This window comes from Orbicella faveolata, unplaced genomic scaffold (assembly GCF_042242905.1).
Source record: "Orbicella faveolata isolate gen_17 unplaced genomic scaffold, um_ofav_v1 contig_25, whole genome shotgun sequence".
NCBI lineage: Eukaryota > Metazoa > Cnidaria > Anthozoa > Scleractinia > Merulinidae > Orbicella > Orbicella faveolata.
The window spans coordinates 9,389,830-9,414,474 of NW_028301553.1; the positions used below are offsets into that span (position 1 = coordinate 9,389,830).

The following is a 24,645-nucleotide window of genomic DNA, read 5'->3' on the forward strand; positions in this document are numbered from 1 at the left end:
TATACTTGTCTCGTGATTTTTAGACCATTTAGAAGTTAAAGTATTAGGAAAAGTGCTTCTGTGAATGCTTGTTTGTTCAGTACAGATAATCAGTCGCCTAGATAGCCAAAGTAAGTTCCAGATGTTTACAATATTTTCCGGCCGCAATGTAGGCGCACCGCGGAGGTACGCCAACATGGCGGTTCCATACTGGTCTCTGTGAATTTGTGCAAAATATTTCGACGAATATCTGAGCTCGGTAAAACGCACAGACCTAAAAATTCGAGGAGTGTCATCTTTATTAATCTCCTATAACATCACAATTTCTTGATTTTATCCACTAAATGGTTTTCGAATAAATTTTTTATTGCGTCAGGATTGCGTGACAGTGCAAACCAAGAATTGTTTTGCTGGGGTCACTGAGAAACATTAGTTTCTTTCAGCTTAAATGTACAATAATTCGCTACATGAGTTTCACTCTCATTAAGACACATAACTCTGTTACAAGCAAATAACGAGAGAATATCGTTTAGATCGCGATTTTATCTTTATTATACTTTACGAAGTTTCTCAAAGCATCTTACTTAGGTGTACTCGAACAGATGAATTCGTAAACAAATTCTCTAACCTTTCTGCTCTTGTTGCTAAGACGTTCTTGAGCTCGCGCTGGGATTCTGCTTGGTTCCCGATCACGTCTAAAAATACGAAGACGCTTCTGAAGATGATTTTTATCAAGTTGAAGAGTTGATAGCCCCGGTTGATGACTCCTTTGGTATAACATGATTCATGATTCACTCAAAATGTTCGCTTGTAAATTGATCTCTCGTAAGGTTTACAGCGACCCGTTCCGAAAACGCTTAACGTCCTTTAGTGTTGGTCTACCTTGAACGGTGTGTTCGTTTGTATGTGATTTCTATGGAGTTCCATTCCCGCCAAAAATCAAAGTTGATCACAACATTCAACTTGACAGTCTAACAATTAACTTGGCAAACATCAACATCATATTTCACTCTTCAACTTTGTACTTCGTATCACAATCATTGAAGCTTCAAACATCAACTTTCAAAGTGACAGTTCAACGTTCAACTTTATCCATCAACATTCATGTCAACATGTCAACATGTCAACAATGATCTTGGCACATGGTCTGTCAGCGAAAGATGAAGTTTGAATCTCCAAGTCGAATGTTGAGTCACCAAGAGCGCACCATTCCCGCCAAAATTCAACTTGAGAATTCGACTTTCAAGTTGATAATTCAACATGAAATGTTATGTGTCAATATCCGTGTTTAGCAATGAACCTTGCTATTGCTGATGACGTAAATATGTTCACCATAACGTAATGTTCAATTTTTCAAAGTTGGTTTCAACCTCGTTCCCAGGGTCCTCTCTCTTCCTCCCTCGAGAATGTACCCTGGTTGCGGCTGGTCACGTGTCTGCTAGATTTTTTTTTTTTTTTTTTTTGCAGATTCCAGAAAAATGATTGGAGGGAGGGGCAGGACAGTTAAAGTTTGTCTCCACTGAGCTTACCTACTGAGCCTAGTAGGGAGTGGAATTTGTAACCTCGGCCGAACTCACAGCGCAGGGATTGACACATTCGATATTGGAGTTCAATGCATCAAAGTTCGGCTTAAAGGTTAGCCCTGCATTTGGCTGAATTTTCCCATCGATAGTTGGACGGTCTTTGGAATTTGTGGTGGTGAAAATAATTGACAAAGAACTTGAAAATGACGACCACAACAATTAATGAACCGCGCGGTGAATTTAATTTCATTTTTCACTAGGCAAAATCACAACGTAGGTATTTACTCATTCGTTTAGAGTTAAATACGTTGTTTGTTCGTCCACAAAGGTAGTTTTGAATTTCATTGAATTACTCCCATCGACAGTTTGACGGTCATTCCATTCTCTTGCGGCGAAAACAAATTACGAAGAACTTGACATCAACAACGACTGAGTGCTGAATACTAATAACTTAATCAAGAAGCTTATATTTTTCGATCGGCAAAATCAAAACGGAGACATTGATGCCTTCTTGTAGAGTTTGATAAGTCCAGTGTTGGGCCAAGATACTAGCTTTGAATTTGATTGAATTCATCCAATCGACAGTTTGACGATCATTCGGTTCTCTTGCTGTGAGAAATTTTATGAAGAACTTGACAACAGCGACATCGGTCGCGCGTTTGTAAAATCCAACGGCTTTCGTTTTAAAACTGTTTTAGCGGTAAGTCCAATTTTCGGCCAAGAAACTAGCTTCTCATTTAGCTGAATGCATCCCGTCGATAATTTGACGGTTACTTAATTATTTTGCTATGAAAAACTGATTAAACTAATCCGAAGCAGGTTGTTGACGGTTTTAAAAAAAGCATTGAAAAATAAGCAAAGTTCCCTCTCAATTAGCATCTCATACTCATAGAAGTTCAGATCATAGCGACGAAGCATTGGTCAGGGAGGATCTCTGACTAACAACTTGCTTCACTTTCAAAATAAATAACGTCTGTATAGCTGCGTAACATTCACCTCCCTAGACAGTGTTGACTAACTTTAAGTTGAGGACCCACCCTCTGTGCGGCTTTGGTTGGCATACGTAGACACGTGACCACCCGCAACCAGGGTACATTCTCGAGGGAGGAAGAGAGAGGACCCTGGGAACGAGGTTGAAACCAACTTTGAAAAATTGAACATTACGTCATGGTGAACATATTTACGTCATCAGCAATAGCAATGTTCATTGCTAAATACGGATATTGACACGTAACATTTCATGTTGAATTATCAACTTGAAAGTCGAATTCTCAAGTTGAATTTTGGCGGGATTGGTGCGCCTTTGGTGACTCAACATTCGACTTGGAGATTCAAACTTCATCTTTCGCTGACAGCCCATGTGTTAAGATCATTGTTGACACGTTAACATGAATGTTGACGGATAAAGTTGAACGTTGAACTGTCATTTTGAAAGTTGATGTTTAAAGTTTCAATGATTGTGATACAAAGTACAAAGTTGAAGAGTGAAATATGATGTTGATGTTTGCCAAGTTAATTGTTAGACTGTCAAGTTGAATGTTGTGATCAGCTTTGATTTTTGGCGGGGATGGAACTCCATAGATTTCATCGCCGTAGAAATCATGGAATGCGTGCTAACTTTTCTCGACGACAACCTCTGTAATTTCCGGGTGCTGTACGCATGCACAAGTGGCGCATGCGCTTTAGAGACCAGACGGCGATTTGTGACTGAAAGCGGAAAAAAAGAAAGCCGAAATTTAAACCCAGGCTTCACTGCCTGGGTAAAAAGATCTATTCCTAAGAAAAGGTGCTACTTATGCTTATACCTATTACGCTAGTGAAAACAAACTTTTGAATTCAAGAAGGCCCATAATAAAATGTCGCGATGCGTTATTACCAAGTCCACACAGCCTCATGCGTGCACGCATCTTACTAACTGCTGTTGCAGTTGGTTTTAGTTTTATCTACTACGAGTAACATCTCACATATAAATCGACGTCCAATAGGCTTTCTGTTATATTTTTTTTTTAAGAGATACGTTTGGAGTTGAGATTTAACGACGATTTCATGACAGTAAATTAGAATTTTAAATTTTATTTCTTGTAAAAAGAAAGGAAATAAGAGATTATAAATTGCTAGTTTTATTTTAAAAAAAAATAATAAAGGTAAGGTGAACATTGTTCGTTGGGAATGCGCCATATTTCACTACTTAGAATTTCAGATTGGAGTTAAACAAATCAGGTCATTGGCAAACACTTCCTGTACGTGCGAAAACAATGGAGGAGAGAAAACTAAGAATCAGACATATTCATTTTGGCACTTTAATGATATACATATTGCGACCGCTTTAAAAGCTGTCAAGAAGGAAGGTTTATTTCTTTGATATACTTAAGTGACAAGCTGTCAGTTAAAACAAAACAAAACAAAACGAAACGAAAGAGAGACAGGCGATCCTAGAAATCGTGTCATGCGGTATTCAAAGATGTCAATCCATTTGTTTATCACAAGGACGAACCGACTGTCGCATAAGTAATTTTAATAATTGCCAAGGTATACAAGACTAAGCAACTTTTCTGCTCTTGTGGGTATTTGCATTTGTAGGGACAACGAGACAAGCAGCAACGCCGGGAAGATTCCATTTCATCACGTCGTAAGCAGCACGCAGAGATTTTTCATTGAAAATTTGCCCAAATATTTAAGTAATTCCTTTGAATCTGATTACTGGTCTCTCGTCTTCGAGGTTTACCAAGTTTCATTATGATTAAACAGCCAAAGATTCATCAGTGTGAGCTAGAACAGTTTTGTTAAATTTTGATCGACCACGCTTAACGATTGTTTGGGCCATAACAAGTTAAAGGGACAAAACGGAACATTGCAAGGGCGAAAAAGACTGAATGTTCGACGTCACAATAGGGTGCAAAGGAAAACAATGAACGTACCTGCTATTCTTGGCCTCGTTGGACTTATTGTTTTTCTTCTCGCCGCCATTTTGTTATACATTTGCAAGAAAAGGCTTGGCGTGGAGCCACAGAAATCTTCCTCGGCAAGTGCTAGCATCGTGAACCGCGATGGTGAGGAATGGGATGCCGTGTAGTCCCAATCGACCAGGGTTCATAAGTGTCAAAAGCAGTTTTATCTTTTACTCAGTTGATACGATTTTGTGCTATTGCGAAAGATTCAGTGGAAAGCTGTGTTGCGAGCTTTCTTCAACTGACAAACAGAGCAATGACTACTTCAAATAACGTACAGTCGTTTATTAGATACTACACGCACCTGCCCCGGCATAATGGCGGATCGTGTTTCAGAGCGATACAGTCGGTCCAGTTATCAAGTTGAAAGTGAGTGTTCTGCGCAAAACCACCGACATTCTTTCAAATATATGTACTTGATGACTCCTATTTCTTCCCTCTGAGGCAGTTTCTGGAAACATGACTCGATGCTTAAATTCGAGATCTTATCTTCAAGGTGACAGAATGCTAATTCTGCTTTACTCTGCCAAATGTATTTGTAACATAATCCAACTTGACATTACCCAGAGCACGTACATACAAGACCGCTCGAAGGTCTTGAAAATAAATGATATTCAAGGTTATTTTTGTTTTCTGCAGAATTACTTTAATAAGTGTATGGTATAGAAAAAATGAAAACACTTAAGTTTAGAACAGTCTAGTCCACGAATGAATAAATTTGAACAAGATAAAGAAAATAGGGATCGACGTTAAACGCAGGTGCAATTTTATTGTATTGCGTTTCATCTTGTTTTTTTCAGTTTTTTAATCGTTGTTCTTTTTTTCACGTTATTTTTAGTGAATGTTTAACCCTATGCGGTGCAGGTATTCAAACAAAGCCAAACTGCGCGTTTCTCAATGTTCCTTAATGAATGCATATATGTAACTTTGTCTAAAAGAGGTAAAATACTGAAGTTGAAGACCGCGCTCTGATACAATCACTTGACATAAATATTATTGTTAAAATATGTCTTTTATTATTATTATGAGTGTTATTTTGTACTATTTTATTTACTTATTTTATTTCATGTCAAGCAGCTAGCCTGAAACTTCAAGGAGAACCGCTATTATGAATTAATAACTACTGTTTTGATTTCGTCTCGGAGAAGAGAACAAAAGACTCCGCGAAAAAACATTTTCTTCGGGCTTCTATCGAATTTACAACTTCTAGCTGTAAGTCACACAAATAAAGAGGTCGATGCATAGTTACATTTTCATGGCCGATAAAATGTTATTTAAATAGCGGCTTTTTGTCACTTGCATATATTTTGCCTAAGCTAAAGGCACCTTAGTTTTGTAATGTAAATTTTTATTATTAAAAAACACTTAGCCACAGGACGTAGACTATATTCAAATGACAATATGTCGAGAATAGTGCAAAGATACGTTACTTTGTTGAGCGCGGTTAGATGCTGCTTTCAAGATAAAAGCAATGCAAATTGGAAAATGTCAAAGATGCTTTGTTGCTTTGGATTTAAATCAATCTCCTGGAGTGAAACCTAATTCAATGCGACTGTCATGTTTATTCCTTTTAATGTTCGTAATTAAAATTTTGTGATTCAGAAGAAAAAATATGTTTATTCAGTCTGCCGTGACTATAGAATAAAAAAAAAAGATAAAATAAATGCACTGGAGTGTGTTCCTTTTTTTCCCTGCGTTTTCAATACCTCAAGGAAAGCTTACAGCTGAGAGAGTCGGCAAATATACCTTGGTTTCTCATTATCTTCATTCTCCTGGCTCTCTGCTTCTACTTGACAATCTACGGATTTATATTGATGAGAGGAGAAACTACCAGTTGATCACTATTGGGATAAAAAAAATTCGATGCAAGTAAAATGAAAATTATATAAAGTTACGATAGATTTTATTTCAAATCACAGCAAATGTCAGCATTTTTTCTTCCTGTCGTCTCTTTTTTTCTTCTTATTTTTTGTTTTTGAATATGGTATCGTAGTTACACTATGGTATTTTATTATTTTAAATTCACTTATTCTACTTCTTATGTGCAAGGTTTGTACCGCAATGTCGCCTCCGAAACAGGTGTATTTATATCAGATTGCGAACTTCAAGCGTTGAGGGTATCCATGAATTGTCAACGAATTAATGTTAAGCAACGAACAAAATGCCTTCATTATTATTAAAAACAATGGCGCCGTGACGACTGCCAAAGCTTGATTGCAGAAGGCCATTTCCTAGTTACCCTGTGCCTCTGTTTTAAAATGAGTCATTGGGCAAAACCTTTCATGTGAAAATGAGTTTGACTCGCATGAAAATAAACCTGTAGGAGGAACACATTTTCAAATGAATGGTACAGTCAAGTGTTCCCCTTACGAGTGCACGGGTAAAAAAAAAAAGTCTAACTGTAAATGGTCTGAATGAGAACCGTTTGTTAACTATTTTTCTTGTGACTACACCCACATTGAAAAACAGAAGCTGACATAACCCAAACCCCCGCCCCCTTCCCCCATTACCAATTCCTATGCGCCTCTTGCGAGTAGCAAATAATAACATGGAAAGAAAATCAAAGGAAACTATGAAGAAGTCGTGAATACATTGCATAGTTTTCTATTTCAAAATTACTTTCAGCTCATGTTTCTGCATTTTGTGAAATATACTAAACGGCTGAAGTAATCTGATTTCAAGAAATGCACATCATGTAACACTGATATTCTATTTCAAGAAATGCACATCATATAACACTGATATACTGTTTCATTGCTGTAACTGTTATTCTTGTATAACATATTCACCTGTATCATCTTTCACTTCAATGTTTGCATGACATTTGTTACTCTAATACTAATATCTGCTATCGACATATTATTTCTTTGTTATTTACCTGATTCATAACCATGTAACATATACTGACATTATTATATCCTATTTAAATATTAACTCTTTGTTATCATCTGTATTCATAACCATGTTACATATCAATTTAACCCTCTAACATACTGTTTCCTAACACTAACTCTTTGCAAAACTAGGGGAAAGAAGTTTCGAAATGAGTACAGGGAACTGAACGAAGTTCGAGCTTTTCTTATGCATGGTGTCCCATTCATGGCACTCACTGGCACAGCCACTCTTGCCATGGTCAAAGAAATTACTCAAAATCCTTGAAATGCATAAATTTATTACAGTAAAGGCAACCAGCAACAGGCCAAATAGCATGTACACAGTAGAAAAAAATGGAAACTGTGCCTGATGAGGAAGTTGAAAAGAGAGAACAACCGATGCATCATACATTTGGTGAAGTTATTTCTGACCTTAAGAACAATGGGTAAAAAGCCTCCAAAGTAATTGTGTTTTGTTTTCTGCGAAATGACTGTGCAATGATTTACGAATGTTTTTACAAAAACTTGGAAATCACAGTCTGATTAATATGTTTACCAACATCACAGATGAGATCAGTAAGAAATCAATCGTCACGCAGTTCTGTTCTTTGGAGAGTGAACTTCGAGTAGTGTTAGCAACAGTAGCCTTTGGCATAAGCATAAATTGTCCCGATGTGTGTAAAGTTATTCATTCTCTATCCCCATGCACTCTGTTAAACTATGGGCAAGATACCGGTAGGTGTGGGAGGAATGGCCGTCGAGCCCAGGTAAAGCTTTTTTTATTCCAACAACGAATTTGGAATCTGCCTTTCAAAGTTTAACAAAAAAACGGTCTAAGTACCAATCTGAAATTTGTGAACTTCAAAAGATGAAACTGTATGCTACAAACACTGCAGAGTGTCGTCGTGTCTTGCTTTTGAATTATCTGGATGGAGAGGCTGATGCAGAGGGAAACTGAAACTCAAATGTGAATGTGAGGATTGCCTTCTTATTGAAGCAATGGATTCGATGGAAATTGAGGACGAAGTGAGTACAGGTATCCCTGGAAGTAGATGCCGCAGGTTTACCAATGAACAAAAACAAGTTATCAAAACCCATCTGATACATCTGAACAAATCACAACGACAAATGCTCAGACAAGGGATTTTTCTCACTGTTACACCTTTAATAATTACATCTTGAGAATTTAACTTTATCTTTCTAAATAATATATTTGAGCAGCGTATTAAGACAATAACTTGACATTATGTTGTATCGTAAGTACGCTTTTATCTTTTTCTCAGCTCGTGAGCGGGCGCAATTCAACAAATCCTGCAATCTGATTGGTTCCGGGAGCGGGCGGAATTTTCTCATCCGGACCGCCACAGCGGGCGGAATCCGTCGTGTTGATCTATTTTCGTGAACGAATTAGTGGTAATCGTCAATTTTTCGCCCTTTTTACACTTCCATCGACGATTAATCAACGCAAGTTTATCTCTATTCACCTTTAAATGGCAAGGAAAGTCACTGTAAGTAACTTCGATTGAGTTTTTTGAAGTTGTGCGAGTTTGTTTGGCTGTTTGTAGCTCGACGCTGTAATGGCGCGTAATCCTGCGTGTCTCTCTCTATACAATTTTAATTAAAAAATGACTCAATTTCAGTCGAGTTTACCTCTCTGATCGTTGCTGTATTTGAGAGAATTTCTGTGGAATGCACTTTACGACTTTCCTCGCTATCTGCTACTCAATTTACGTTAGAAAACTCTGATTTCGAGTGATTCGCAACGACTGACAGAAATTGATATTGTAGTACAACTTCAATCTTTTCACGAAATTTCACACCTGAAAAACAGTTTCGGAAAACTTAACTGGTGAGCTAACTGCCACTAACATAAAGTAGTTCGAAATAAATCTGTTCTTTAATACATCTCACCTTGTCTAGTATCTGAGTTACTCGCTCGTTCGCTAGTTAGATTTTTTAGGATTGGTTTGTGCACGGCGCGTAAGCCAATTTAATGACAAAGTTGCGTAAACAAACCCACTTGTAAGCAAATTTACCGCAAGAACAAAAGATAAACATGTTATTGTCCGGTTTGGGGTCGGGCCATATAGTGAAAAACTGTGGCCTCGGGCAGCATTTTCAAGACCTCGGTCACAGTTTTTCCCTATATGGACCTCCCAGTCGGCCAATAACATATATTTATGCATCTCCCTCACGGAATTACCTAATTCTATCAGCACTGAAATTCAAAATGCCTCTAGGATTGCTGCGTTCACTCTTAAATTTAAGTCATTTTTCCTGGTATAAGTATATTTTACTTCTCTTAGTGTGCTTATTTGTGCTTCCTTTTTTCCCCTTTTGTCTTCCTTTTTTTGCGCATCTGCGCGTTTAGCTTTGCATTTTATTGCCAAGGAGACAACAAGGCATGTGATTCAATAATTGGTAGCTTAAGTTTGTCTAGGTACTTTTGCTTTTTCTGCTCCTCCAGTCAATGAAAATAAATTAATTGAGACAAATCCGGCACTTGTCGCAATACAAGTAGTAATCGTTGCTCGCAAGTGGCAATGTAATAAATAAGACTCCCCCTGTGGCAAAACTATAACGTATATGTTTGATAGCAAGTGCACCCACTGACATGTGTTCCAAGGCCATAACACTATGTTATGAATTTATCTTCACTCCCTCTGGAATGAATCCAAAAGTCATAAGTAATATATCAAACGCGAGAAAGAGTGTTTCATCAGGATATCCAAAACCCGAGAAGAGAGCTGAAATTCGAAATTCGAGGTGTTTGGATAGCCGATGAAACACTGTCTCGAGTGTTTGCTACATCTTCTCAATCGAAACAAAAACTAACGAGTAAAGAGAGAAGTAAAATCGTCAAAATCTATGCTAATTAAGACCGGGTATCCAAACTTCCTTCACGGTTGTGATTTTCTTTGTTTTAACTTGATGAATTATTAATGACTTTGAGAAGAAACTGTCTTTACAGAGACCGCAATGATAATCTAAATAAAGACGGTCAATATAGAAAATGCATGCAGCATACGATTTATCAAAATAAATTAAACAAGAGAATAATTAAAATGCAGTCTGTGGAGTAAGGTTGATGGATTAAATTAAAAGTTGGTAGAGTACAATTGATTATACTGGAGAGGTGGCCTGTATGGTGCTTTTTTACAATAGAACTCGACTTAAAACAATATTCATTGAAAGATGTTAAACATCCATTTTTTCCCCAAAATCATATAGTGCATAGATGGAAACCGATCACGCTGACTCTGGAGCTTAATTTAAGACTTGGGCTGAAGTCTTCTGTTTTTTTCTTTTATCTTTAATGTGGAGAAAACTCATTCCTTTCCGTACTCTACTCTTGGCTGTTCATGGAATTGGAAATTAACTTTGTTGAAACATCATGATGGCAATTTTCTGGAATTTATCTATACTTATTTCCCCTGGCTTCCACAGTGTCATTTTTCCCATTAATAACATTAACATCTACCAAAGAGCGAGTGAAAAAAAGATTACCTTAAATCTCGAAATAAAAAAATTAACTGATTAATAAATAAATTAAAACGAACAAACCCGCGGCCCGTTGATCAGAAAGTTTTTTAGGTTGTGACTAATTGGAATCTGTGCCCACTGATTGAGGCTTTCTTGGTATCAAGCACTTCTTGAACTCACTTCTGAAGGAACGATTCATGAAACTATAAATGAAGGGATTTAAGCAACTTGATGTAAAAACTAGGAGTGTTCCAATGAGTGAAATTACCCGAGGAGAATTAAAACTACCCGACATTAAATAGGAAGGAAGCAATATAGTATTAGCTGGAACCCAAAGAAGAACAAAACTGAAAACGGAGGCGAAAAGAGTTTTGCTGATGTTGACTTCTTCTGCATTCAAATTCTGCCACGAAACATCGGCATTGTGCATTTTAACAACTTTATAAATTTTCCAGTAACAGAACGTGATGACAAAAAATGGCGAGTTCTGAAAAATGATCAGAATTGGGAAATAGAACTTTTTAAGCTCTATCTTGCAAATGGCAAGACCTGGATGGGGACTGACGCCGAAGCCGAAAGCAAATACTGTGAGGATGGAGTTCAAAATGGGTGCAATCCAGGCGAGTGCTCCAGTTACAATGATGAACTTTTTTGTAAAAATGTTTTGATACTTAATTGGGTTCACTATTTTGTAATATCTGTCCAATGCCATGAGTGTCATGGTAAAAATAGAGGCCGGCGCCAGGGACAACATGGAAATGACCATGAAATAACAAGTGGGAATCCCATATCGCCAGTTACTTGTGGCTAGCATCCCAACTGATAGCGGCATCGTGAAGAGAGCTTGCAGAATGTCACTTAGAGCCAAGAAGATGATGTAGTAGTTGCTTGGCTGGCGTAGTCTAGGGTTTCTGTATACAGCAGAGCAGACAAGGAGATTTCCAAAAAGCGAAAGAAACATCACCAAAGAGAATATAATGGTTTCCAAAACCACCGTCGCCTTTTGTCGTTGATTTAGTATTTGCCATAAATATCCAAAGCGTTCGTTTTCGTGATCCATTGGTAATGTGTTTTTAATCTCCTTACTTCAAAAAGAGCATTTAATTTAACTTGTTAAGTTTTCCTTTGGCCGTTAGACTATTGAACCTGTTCGTTTGAACCTTCCATTGGCGACGCTCATGTTGAGATTGAGTTACAGCTAGCTAACTTTCCACAAGAAACGACACATAGCAAGGCAGCCCAATCAAGGCTTAAATAGGAAGCCTAGAACTTAATATAAGTGCTTGAAAAGCAGGTGTTTGCGTGGTCTGAATAAAGCTTAACAATAAGTTAGGAAAACCTCAATTTAATTAAGTACATCAGTATTAATAGAAAACTTTAAATTTAAATTTAAATACTAGTGAGAACGTTAAACGTAACCATTTCTGCGGTGTTCGTGATATAGTTACAAACTGGTAGCGTTCATGTTCATTTTACAAGTAATGTAGCCTTCGTCAGCTCTCGGGCAGGTGGCTACATGTAGGCTACAAGAAATATACATTTTCATATATTATTCATGGCTGGAGTAACGTCTTTGTCATTCGCCCAGCTCCCTTTTTTCTTTTTAATTTAAGAACTTATTGCCCTGAGGGTTTCCTTCAACCCCCTACATTTACATACTGTAATTTCTGAGAGCATTCACTACTGAATGGAAAAAGCTCATTTGTGCATGTTTACCTTATTTTGTTTGTCTTATTTTCCTTTGTTTCTATACCAAGTTTTAATTTAAGAGATGACATATATCAATAACGTTTTCTTTACTAACAAATGAATAAAGTTCACTCGTCGAAACAAAAAAAAAGCATTTCAACATTTTTTTCAGAAGCCCGGGAGAACACCTATATATTGTCTGTCATACACTATTCTTATATTTCGACTCAAAACTTAAACTAAAAACGTGTTGTATCTCTTGACCAAAGCTCATAATAAAGAGCTTTAGTACAAGATAAGGAAACAATCCACTTAATGAAAAATATGCAACCATAGCAATACCTTTGATCAAACTCGCTCATAGTTTTAACTCCTAAGGGCATTTTGATCACGCCCAAGCGAAAGGTGAAAAAAAACATTTAATTCTGACAGCAACCTAGTGCCCAGGACTTTTCCCTTAGAGATTCCCAATCTCTAAGGAAAAGCACTGGGAACAAGTTGCTGTCAACCGTCAAGATCGGAAAACTTTAATCGTCAACCGTCAAGCTGCTCCCCGCCCCCCCCCCCCCCTCTCCCCACCCATTGAGGCCCTCTTTTAAAGGTTTCCAAAAAAGATTCGTAGAGAAACTGCAGTGTTTAGATGTGCGTACGTTTCGTATAACTGTCTTGTTTACAGTAGACAGTACTCAGTTCAATTCAGCAACGCCATTTATTTGTAGCTGAAACTTTAAGGACAACAATCTATAATTGAGTACGCTAAGCGACACTGTCGTACTTATTTTTGCATACAATGTACAAGAACAAGGCAAGCTCAGGTCAAGGCAAAACTACAAGTTTATTAAATTCTTAATTCATAAATTTTCTTATTTAATTGACAATGCTATAGTTTTATATCTCTATTTGTAAATAATCATTTTAATTTTATTGTACTTATAACATTATAACTAGTTTGTATTTTCTTTTGTTTACTTGTTTATTAATTAATGTACGTTAATGTTATTTTGAGAGTGGATTTCCGCGAAGTAGCTTTTCAGCTAAGCGGAGTTGGCACGATAAATAAAGAATTACATTTCATTACCTTACTTTACATACAAGTATCACAAGAGATCTCGAGATCCTCCATGGATATCATTCTTTTTATAAGAAGCTATCATATACAAGTTGTGTTTCATATCTAATACATCTACAGCAAGATAGATATTAACTATTTCGTGCGCTAATTTACAGCTGCTATTTCCATGATGATTTTGGTTATGGATATGATCAATTTGCTTGAAGCTACTTTTGCTGCTTTGTACCTACTATCAGCAATATTTCGAACTAAGAAATTAGGCACACTTCTATATTTAGCTAATTTCAAATTAGTGCTCCATGAATTGTTTCACGGAGCTTACATGCATGTTGCATACAGCCTCTAGTACTTTAACCTATTTTGGGCATGGGAAAAGTCAATTTGCTCGAGGCAACTTTTATCGCTTTGTGCTATTAATAATATGTCGAAATAAGTAATGGGGCACACTTACATATCTAGCTAATTTTCAAATTACTCCTCTATGAATTGTTTCATGGGCTTGCATGCATGCTGCATACAGCTTCATGGAAAAAATCAAATTGCTTGAAGCAACTTTTATCGCTTTGTGTTATTAATAATATGTCGAAATAAGTAATGGGGCACACTTACATATTTAGCTAATTTTCAAATTACTCCTCCATGAATTGTTTCATGGGTTTGCATGCGTGCTGTATACAGCTTCATGGAAAAACATCAATTTGCTTGAAGCAATTTTCATTGCTTTGTGCTATTGATAATATGTCGAAATAAGTAATCGGGCACACTTATATATTTAGCTAACTATCGAATTACTCCTCCATGAATGGTTTCATGGTATGGGCTTGCATGCATGCTGCATACAGCTTCATGGTAAAAATCAATTTGCTTGAAGCAACTTTTGTTGCTTTGTACTATTAAGAATTTGTCGAAATAAGTAATTGGACACACTTGTATATTCAGCTAATTTCAAATTAGTGCTCCATGAGTCAGTGTTTCATGGAGATTGCATACATGTTGTATACAGCTTCTATAACCGTAACATTTTTGGTCATGGGAAAGATCAATTTGATTGAAGCAACTTTTTAGTATTGTTTTGTACTATTAACAATATTTCGAAATAAGTAATTGGGCATACTTTTATATTTAGCTTATTTCAGACTACTGCACCATTAATTGTTTTTAACAGTTGTCCCTCAGGCTTTGTATTTGAAGGGATTCAAATTACACTTAAAAAGAATATTGTATCTCAAGGTACAGCTGATCCTAAAAAAAGTGCCGGGAGCTACCGGCATAGAGTATATCAGCTTCATCTACATATAATTTTCGTGATAATTCAGGATTGAAATTGTTATTATATTGGTATAGGTGATATCGATGTCTATGTCAGCTTTCAGGAAACGATCTTAATCTACTTCATTTCGTTCATGCAGCAATGTGTTATTGTCATTTTGTAAAACTAAAAGTCGAGTTACGCCCCCATGACTTCCAGTTAGATTAGCATAATCTAACAACATTTTAAGATTTGTTAGGCACAGCAGCGACGAATAAAATGAAAAAAGGAAAACAACAGCAACAAATGTTAAGAATTGTCTATGTCTAAGTACTCGACTTCATTCCGGTGGAAAATAGCAGGAAAAGAAAACAAAGAGTAAGAAAAAGTAAGTAAGTAATTTTCAGTTTCAATTAATTTTCTTGCTTAGAATACAAACGTTTTGGTCATTATAACCGTGGTCGGTAATGGCACGATATGATGCCGAAGGGAAATTTCATGATAATAGAAAAATAATACAATTTCCTTATTACCTCAACGTAAACGTTCCTTTGTTCACAAATTTGTAAGTCATAATTTCCAGCCGGCCCGGCCTGACATGAGAAGGAAACGCTGAGGGAAAAATACATATTATGCACTACCTTCACCTTCGTGCTGGCCCATTTTCTAAATATTTTGTCCTCGTGGTTTAGGTAAAAACTAACACAGGGAAATTTGACATGCAATATTATCAAATTAAAAGCTCAAACTATTTCTGCAATTAAAAGAGAACTTAGTCACAGCATTTTTAGCTAACTTTGGTCGCATTCAAAATTACCTTTAAAAAAGGAAACATGACAATAGTAGTTTACAAACATACAAAAATACTAAAGAGCTAATAATTAACCATTAAGGAACAAGGATGGTTAAGGATGGAAAAGACTAAAGTGCCACTATGATGAAATTCTCGATATCCATTTTTTGACATTTTCGTACCCAATAGGTCTTTCCTAGATATTTTGCCAAATTTCAATCTATCACGAAGATTAAAACTTGCGATTTTTGGACCTCTATTTCCGAGAATTTACGGCCGCCATCAATTTTCCTTGTTCCAAGTCTTGGTTGAGAGTTTGAGAAAATGACGTCATTTTCTCAAAAATACCGCACAGGTGGAAATTATAATAACAATTAATGTAGCAAATTGCATGAATATATGAGCCAAAGTTTTTGTCATTCTTCATGCGAATTTCTGTACTAATTGTTGTTATAATTTCAACCCGTGTGGTATTTTTGAGTAAATAACGTCATTTTCTCCAATTCTCAACCAAAACTGAAAATAATGCTTTACAATGTACAAAAGAGTTTATTTGCTATTTTTTACTCAGATTAATGCTAAAAAATTGCCTCATTGGCTGCCCCAGAAGAGGCCATAGTCTGTTTTCATGTCAGTGATAAACGTTTGCTAAACACAAACATATTTCCCTGTCGGCACTAAATAATACGATCATTTTTCTTGTTTGTGATTCCAAGGTGGTAGCATTTGGAGAGGCAATGTCGGTATGTAATAGCGATAAATCCTGAACTTGCCTACAATCGATTGACAATTATTATCAATATACGCGGCCAAATTGAAGACCGCCCTCTTGAAAACACGCGCTTTGCGGGCCGCAAATGACTCCTAGCGGGCCGTTAATGTATTAACGGCCCTGCAGCTGATTGGTTCTCGGTTCATCATCCGATGAATATTAACCAATCAGGTTACGTTTATTGACGCGGGAAAACCATTCAGGTGCGAACAGCTTGCGTAGTGAACGTTTGCCGTTTGGAAATTTCATTTTAAAATGGAAGAACTCCCAAATTTTCAGCTTTTTTCTAGTCAAAACTCGGACTTAGACAACGAGCAACTGGATGAGATTGAGCAAAAAGCTCAAGCGAAAAACACCAAGAGAGCAACTGAGTGGGGAGTAAAAAAGTTCGAGAAATGGTGTGAGAAAAGAAAAATTACAGTGGATCTCAAAACAGTAAGTGCAACGGACTTGAGTGAAATTCTGCGAAAGTTCTTCGCTGAAGTGAAAACAGAGAAAGGCCAAGCATTAACTCCAAGTGCATTGACTGGAATTAGAGCGGCCATTCATCGCCATCTAACCTGTGCTCCACTCAGCCGAAACATAAACATTTTGCAAGACAGCGAATTTATGTCTGCCAACAAAATGTTTGAAGCGAAGGCCAAGCTATTTACGAAAGAAAACAATGCGAAACCAAAACACAAATCATCCATTCAGTCAGGAGACATGCAGAAATTGAATCGATACTTCATGGAAGGGCAGAACACGGACGGCGTTTGGAAAGATGCGGAGAAGTTAGTTGAGTTTATTTGGTTTTCGTTGTGTTTTCATTTTGCTCGCCGCGGCAGAGAGGGATGGCGGGAGCTTACAAGGCAGTCATTTGAAATAAAAACTGATGACACTGGAGCCCGTTACATCACCGAAAAACTTACTGAACAAACTAAAAATTACCAAGGAGGCGCTAAACAGTCTGAGCAGTCATACTCGGATGTTCGTATGTACGAAACTTCAACTGCACTTGATCCAGTGGCTGCGTTTGAATTTTACCTCGGCAAGACTCATCCCGACTGTAAGGCACTGTTTCAGACTCCAAGCAAAGCTACCACCAAGAATGTAAACTTTGCAAGCACCCGACACTGGTATAGAAATGAGCCTATGGGAAAAAATACTATCAGCAAGATGATGGAAAGGATTTCCATCAAAGCAGAGTTATCGGAGCGGTACACGAATCACTGCATTCGTGCATCGACTGTCACTTCTTTGTTCCAGCGCGGTGTGGACGCAAGGAAAATCTGTGCAATCACAAAGCACAAAGATGAACGGAGCCTTTCCCACTACTTCAGCGAGACAACATGTGCACAAAAAAGAGAGTGTTCAAAGATTTTAAGTGACACATTTCAGCCACAACTCGCTGTTCAGCAAGAAGCTTCAGGAATCACAAGGCAAAATGTCGCGGGCCCGTCAGCCGGTCCTAGCTCAAACTTAAACCCACAGTCTCTTCTCCAAAACCAATTTATTTCCTTGGCACAGCCGTACCAAAATTGCACCCAACATATTCAGATTGGAACAATGAACATTTATCACGGAAAGTATGAAGAACCGTCGCCATCAACCCGCAAACGCCGCCAAATAATCGAGAGCGATGATAGCGACTAAAAGCTGTAACTTATTTGATGAAATTAGCAAAGACAGTCTGAGTCCATTGCCTGTGAACGGGAAGACTATCATTTTTTTAAATGTAAACTGTCTTTTTGCTAATCATTGTTACCAATCTTTTTAAAACTAGATTATATTTGACATTTTATTGTAAACAAAAAGGAATTTTATTTGGCTCTTGTTTAGCTGTTCGTATTGTAGCAACAACTTTCCATACCATAGTTTCATGCTACATCTCTGTTAAACATTTTTTTCTTATTAAATGAATTTGTACGATTTGGCCTTGTGTATTGATAATAATGATAATCGCATGACTTTTGTCGGTCATATAGTTTATTTGTGTCCCTCGTAGCATCATTTGCGCCCTTGCGCTTCGCGCTCGGGCGCAAATGATGCTACTCGGGCCACAAATAAACTATATGCCCTCCAAAAGTCATGTGATTGTCCTATTCACTTCAACCGCATAGTACGGTGGAATTCTCTGTCGACTCCTCGGAAAGATCTAGTGCTCGTGTACCAAAATAAATGGACGTAGTGCGGGAAAGTGTCAATTAACCGGAGAAATGAAAGAAGCTAAAATCGACTCGCCAATAAACAACCCACTATTTTACGATTCCTTTGATCGGTCGAAACGAAAATTTTCCCGGCGAATCCTAGAGTATCTTTCTTGCTAACAACCGAAATGATTTCCCAAATTTCTATGGCTCTCTCAGTGAAGTAAATCAAAATGAAAGTTTTCCTCGCAAGTACGATCCAGAAAAGTTTGGCCGATGCAACAAAGACCGTGTAAGAACACACCAGAGTACCTCAGAAACTGCTGTTCGCCGATTGGGCAGAATAATACAAAGGATTTTTCTGCCCAATAAGGAGCCACCATTCCTCGAGCCGTTTTTGGAAATGGTCTGGTAAGAGTCGGTTCCCTTTCGCACGTCCTTGTAAACTTTCGTGAAACCTTTCGTCGCGCCGATTTATTTTCCTCGCGCCCTGATTAACTGCCCCTGGGTCTCCGAGGATGATGTTCGTAATAGACTGACACTGGGCAAGATATCTAGGCAAGACCTATTGTGTACGAAAATGTAAAAAAATGTATATCGAGAAATTGATCATAGGGGCACTTTAACACGGATTATATACGACGAACTTGAAAAATTTAGGCTAAACTTTCCATATTCCTTTAAGTATCATATCTGAAGTAAACCTGCCATTTAAGGGATGGAGCTACTAAAGCACGTTAAATTCGTCTTGTTTTTTGAGGACAATACAGTTTTTGAATTAACGAGAGAGACCTCCCTTTTTGAACTTTATTCCGCATCTATCGAGTGCGACTTCTTCATCACCAAATATTTCTTGAACTCGTTTGTGAATGCGCGATTCATGAAACCATAAATGAAAGGGTTGACAAAACTCCTGGAGAACATTGGTACGGTTGCAAAAAGCGCGAGCTCGCGTGGGAGAGGGGACAATACAGAGGATAAGTAAATCCAATTAGCTGGCATCCAAAGACTGACAAAGCCGACAACGGTGGCAAACAGCGTTTTGCTAACCTTGACATCTTCCACATTGGAACTCTGCCATGAAACATTTGCACTGTGCACCTGGACAGCTCTGTAAATTTTCCAGTAACAAAACATAATAGGAAAATATGGCAAATACATAAGGAGGGTCAAAATGGGGATAGCGAATTGACTGAATTGTATAAGGCATAGAGCGAAACCTTGGTTTTCTTTGGCATCGGAACCGATGACAAATACTGCGATAATGGTGTACGTGGTGAAAATAACTCACACGAGTGATGCTGTTATGACGATGAATCTCTTTTTGAAAGTAGTTTGGTACTTGCCTGGCTTGACTATTTTGTAATATCTGTTGATTGCCATGAGCACCATAGTGTATATGGAGATTTTCGCTAGGGAATACTTCACAGTGGCAGAGAAATAGCACAGAGAAGTCCCAAACGGCCATCCGCCGGCGGCTGAATAAACAATAGACAGTGTCATTGTGCACAGAGCTTGTAGAATATCGCTCAAAGCCAAGGAGATGATGTAGTAGTTACTTGGACAGCGTAGCCTTGGGTTTCTGTACACAGCAAGGCAGACCAGGAGATTTCCAACGAGTGAGAGAATCATCATCAGCGACAATATGACAATCTCTGAAACCACAGTCGCTGTGTTTCTATCTTCAAGGTTCTGAGTCATATTGTCTGCTGTTTACTTAGCTCTTCGTATATGGGGTTTTCTTTTTTTCCTACCTATTTTCCCGCACGCTGTTTACGATCGCAAGGCAAAAGTGTAGTGTTCGTTTGCCGTGAACTGGCAGTCTACGTAATTTATGAACTAAATTGATTGAACAGCTGCTGTAGTAGCCTGCGAACGCAGACGTATTTCCGGCTGTCCCTTGTCTCCGCCGAAAATAACGCCTGCGAACCCGAGCCAGGAAACGATTTCTGTGACGTAATGACTTTTGCTTTCTCTTTGGCCAATCAGATTCCATTATAGAATGAAACTCGAGAGCTCCTCGCAGCGAATACCTCGCGCAGTAGTTTTAGGGCTATTTGAGCTAAACTGTGATTGGCTTAGAATTCCTTGGTCACAGAAATCGTTTCCTGGCTCGGGTTCGCAGACGTTATTTTTCGGCGGAGGCAAGCGACAGCCGGAAATACGTCTGCGTTCCCAGGCTACTGCTGTAGGGGATGTCGACCAAGTTAAGCTCGTAACTAATAGCGAAGATGTTTGTTGACAAACATTGTTTTTGTTATTTAAATGTTAGAAGCGTTAAACAAAAGAATTTTTTGTTTCACCAGCCAATAGTTCTCTGGTTGGCATGTTAATAACAATAGGTGACGTCACTGATATCTTTGCTATATATTCCATTGTTTAAAAAAAGGCCTGGGGTCTTTGATTAAAAACCATCTACAGTAGAACCTGGATATAACAACTGGCAAAATATTTCGCTATAACGAGGTTTCTTTGTATCGAGGTTCTTTTTCATTTATTTTAATATTACTGGGGCCAGGAAAAGCGTTTGTCAGTACCGAGGACCTTGTTATCTAGAGGTTCGTTAAATCGATTTGAATGTACAAAACATAGCCTTTTAGTAAGTAAACTTCTGACAAATAGAACGGAACACCCTACCCATCACTTGTCAGGTGTTCTATTATGCTCACAACCGGCCGCTGTCATTTTCAAATGTTCACCCTGGCTTCATATTCAAACAATTTTCTGAGCCCTTTCCAGATGAAACTCACAATATTTGACCATTTTAATTGGATTTTAAAACGGAAACCCATTCCTCGTTTATCAATAACTTACAAATCAGGTGCAAGATGCAAATTTCAATTGATCTAAAATGTGCCCTGTGGCCATCTCTTCTAACAATTTCTCTCCGGCTACACCCGGTTTACGCTCGTTATCGCGTTTCTTTTCTTTTCTTTTTTTGTTTTGTTTTGTTTTTTTTAAATTTCTTTTTAGTATGAGTCACCTCAGCCTGCGAACATGCAGGTTCTTTGCAGGGAGATAATGGTGGAACAAACAAACCCAAACGTGATAAACGAAACAGATTTTCAAGGTTTTTAAAGCCCAAAGATTTCCTGTCACCTCCCTCAATCAGATTAAGGGTAGAAACTGTCGTAATGTCTATTTTTCTACACCTGTACGTGAGTTTCGTAACGTGGCAAAATAAAACTACGCAGGGTTCAAGACCGGAGGCGCTTTTCTTTTCAAATTGGCGATAGTATCTATCTCTATCTTCTGCACTAGGGACACACTTTTACAGCGAGTCATTGTTAATGCATTTAATGATTTCAACATCAAGTACGGTAACCTACCAGGGAACGAAAATAATAAAGAAACAATGGTGGAATTAACACAAATATATGCTCAACAGTATGACAAATAATACATGTAATGGACTAGAAGCAACATGATTACAACTCTTTCCTTAGTGCGATTCGATGAGTTCTACATAATTTCTAATTAATTAATTCGTGAACAGAGAAATATAGTCATCTTCACAATACGTACAGTCAGCTGTTTTCCTTTGGAGTGCACGGGTAGAAAAGAATTAAGTGAAACTGTTAGTGGTCTGAATGAGAACCGTCTGTAAAGTATTTCTCTTGCGATTACACGTTGAAGTGACGGAATGCGACATTACCCAAACCCCCCATCCCCCCTCCCCCCATCTCCCTCCCCTCATTACCATTTCCTATGTCCCTCTTACGAGTAGCAAATAACTGCATGAGAAGATAAATAAATGATACCACATAACGTGCACAGGTTTTTACCAGTTTTCTACTTAACAAATGATCTAAATCAATTCCTCCGTTGTCCTTACTCGTATGCCTGTATGAACCCTGAGAACTTCGTCAATCTGACTACTACATATTTGATATATTTGTGGTGGATGGAAACAAAGTTGAGGGATTAAAAGGGTTTGTTGACACCCTTAATTTTTCCACTGGTGAGAGACATGCGACATAGTTACAACTCTCCGGATACGAACAAAACCATCTTTCGATACCCTGGGAGATTGAAGGTACGCACTATGGGTCTGGCTTGTATATTTATAATGATTAAAACTGGATCATTCGATAATGCAATTCAAGAGTTTTCACTGGGTTATCCATTATGGTATATCAGCCATTATACCATGCTCTACAAGTATGGTAAGCGCACGCGTAACTTTTGGGACGCTTTTATTTTTATTTTATCTAAGTTTTCAATATTTTGAGGGCATTTTTATTAAAAGAGTTACTTCCACCTGTGCTTGTTGGATATAGGATGATTATAGCCAACTCGGCGCTACCCGCCTCGTTGGCTATTTACCATCATATATCCAACGCGCTCTTGGAAGAATTGTTAAATATCAGGAACACTGTAAACACTCTGACGGTCAAACAGTGACAAACGACGTAAAAGAGGGGATCGTACCAAACGGATCACAACGAACAATGCTCAGACAAGGGATTATCTCACTGTTACACCTTTAATAGTTACATCTTGAGAATTTAACTTAATATTTCTTAATACTATACTTGAGCAGCGTATTTTCTAATGGCTTGTCTACTATACGAGATTTTGAATAACCCATGTCTGTTTATGATTGTTTATTCATTCGATTGGCATACCTAGAGTTCTTGACCAGATACCCCCAAGTAAAGGCAGTAACCCAACTATAAGAAGTACGTCCACAACTGTATATAACATTTATGTTACATCTAGAATGATTTCTTTCTTAAACTAAAATTTGACGATTTTACTTGAAAAGGTTAATATGAAGTAATAAGACAATACCTTGACATTACGTTGGGTCCTATGTACAATTTTGTGCGTCTCACTGACGGAATTACCTAATTCTCTCAGCACTGAAAATCAAAATGCCTCTAGAATTGCTGCGTTCACCTCTAAACTTAAGTCATTTTTCCTGTTGTAAGTATATGTTACTTCTCTTAGTGTGCTTGTTTGTGCTTCGTTTTTTCCCTTTCTTGTCTTCCTTAGCTCTTGCGCATTTACGCCTTTAGCTTTGCATTAACTACTTTTTATCCTAAAGAATGATCATTTTGTGTGCTGATGACAACATTTTTATCCCTTTGTTGAGTCTTAGGTATCTTTAAGTTATTCCTTTACATAAGTTTCAATAGCTTCCTTGAGCTTCCTTGCTTTAGTATGCATTGGTATTTTGTTAATATATTTATAAATGGCAAAAAATTAAAAGAAGCAATTCTAATGCACTTAACGCTTATTAGGCATAGTGGGCTTTCTTGGAACTCGAGGAAGGCGAGGAGGAAGAGATAGGTAGAGTTGTTGGCCTCATCAGCTGTAAGTATTTATGGAGGTAGGTGGCTCGTATCACACATTTCTTTTAGGTACATACATGCAAAGACTTTATTTCGCTTCGGATTGAAAAGTGGTACAATGATGCTAGTATCTCCGAAAAAATAAAATAAATAAATAAATAAATATCAAAAAAGATACATAATTTATATTACAAGAATTAAAAACTGGTAAACTGTTCCACTTTCTGCTGAAAAAGATGGTCAACGTGTCCGCCCTGCACACCTCACCAGTAAGATCGTTCCATACGTGAGGTGCTTGATATTTAAAAGATAGTGGGCGAAACGTGGTGGTTTTTACTGCCAGCACTTTTAGCTTTACATACCTTCTAAAGTTATAGGAGCCGGCTGCAGTGTTGAAACACTGGCTGTATGAAAACACTGTTAATCTAGAGCTTCCGTCTGGTTTGTCTACACTCTAGGTCCTAAACCTTTTTTATGACTTGAAGCTGCTTATTCACCTTATGCAAACAGTTGATACATGCTTCAGTCAATAGAGAGGTTAAGCACGACGTTTACGGCAAACGGCAAACGGCTAAAATGAAACTTTTGCCGTCTGTTTTCAGCTGCCTGTACAGTAGAGTGAAAATATTTGTATTTGCAGTGAATAGTAGGAGACATTTTTCTATTTTTGTGTGATTTATTTAAGGATCAGAAGAAAAGAATAAAAAATCAGAGGTCAACTTTGCCGTTCATCGTCTGCCGTAAACATCATGCTTAAACTCTCTAATATTGATACCTGAAAAGTCAATGCCCTCTTTCGTTCTTAATCTGTATTCCTTTAACTGTAAATTTAAAGTCG

At 37.7% G+C, this 24,645-nt stretch overlaps 2 protein-coding genes and 1 pseudogene across 3 annotated transcripts in view; all 3 read right to left on the reverse strand.

Annotated features, from left to right (window-relative positions):
* LOC110045064 (somatostatin receptor type 5-like) overlaps positions 1-5,052 on the reverse strand; it is a 25,580-nt gene extending 20,528 nt beyond the window's left edge. For both annotated transcript variants that reach the window (XR_016208327.1, XM_020750656.2), the window contains exon 1: positions 4,421-5,052. The gene's annotated coding sequence lies outside the window, so the exon portion shown is untranslated. The remainder of the gene's footprint in view (positions 1-4,420) is intronic.
* Positions 5,053-10,455: 5,403 nt separating this feature from the next.
* Positions 10,456-12,003, reverse strand: LOC110044971 (octopamine receptor beta-2R-like). Its single transcript, XM_020750555.2, has one exon. It carries the CDS (start codon positions 11,864-11,866, stop codon positions 10,925-10,927), a length of 942 nt encoding a protein of 313 aa, XP_020606214.2. The 5' UTR covers positions 11,867-12,003; the 3' UTR covers positions 10,456-10,924.
* A 7,218-nt stretch (positions 12,004-19,221) lies between these two features.
* Positions 19,222-20,676, reverse strand: LOC149108851 (histamine H2 receptor-like; annotated as a pseudogene).
* Between the last annotated feature and the right edge of the window lie 3,969 nt (positions 20,677-24,645).

Excerpts from the sequence above, each read along its gene's own strand:
- LOC110044971 (XM_020750555.2), bottom strand. The coding sequence starts at position 11,866 with ATGGATCACGAAAACGAACGCTTTGGATATTTATGGCAAATACTAAAT.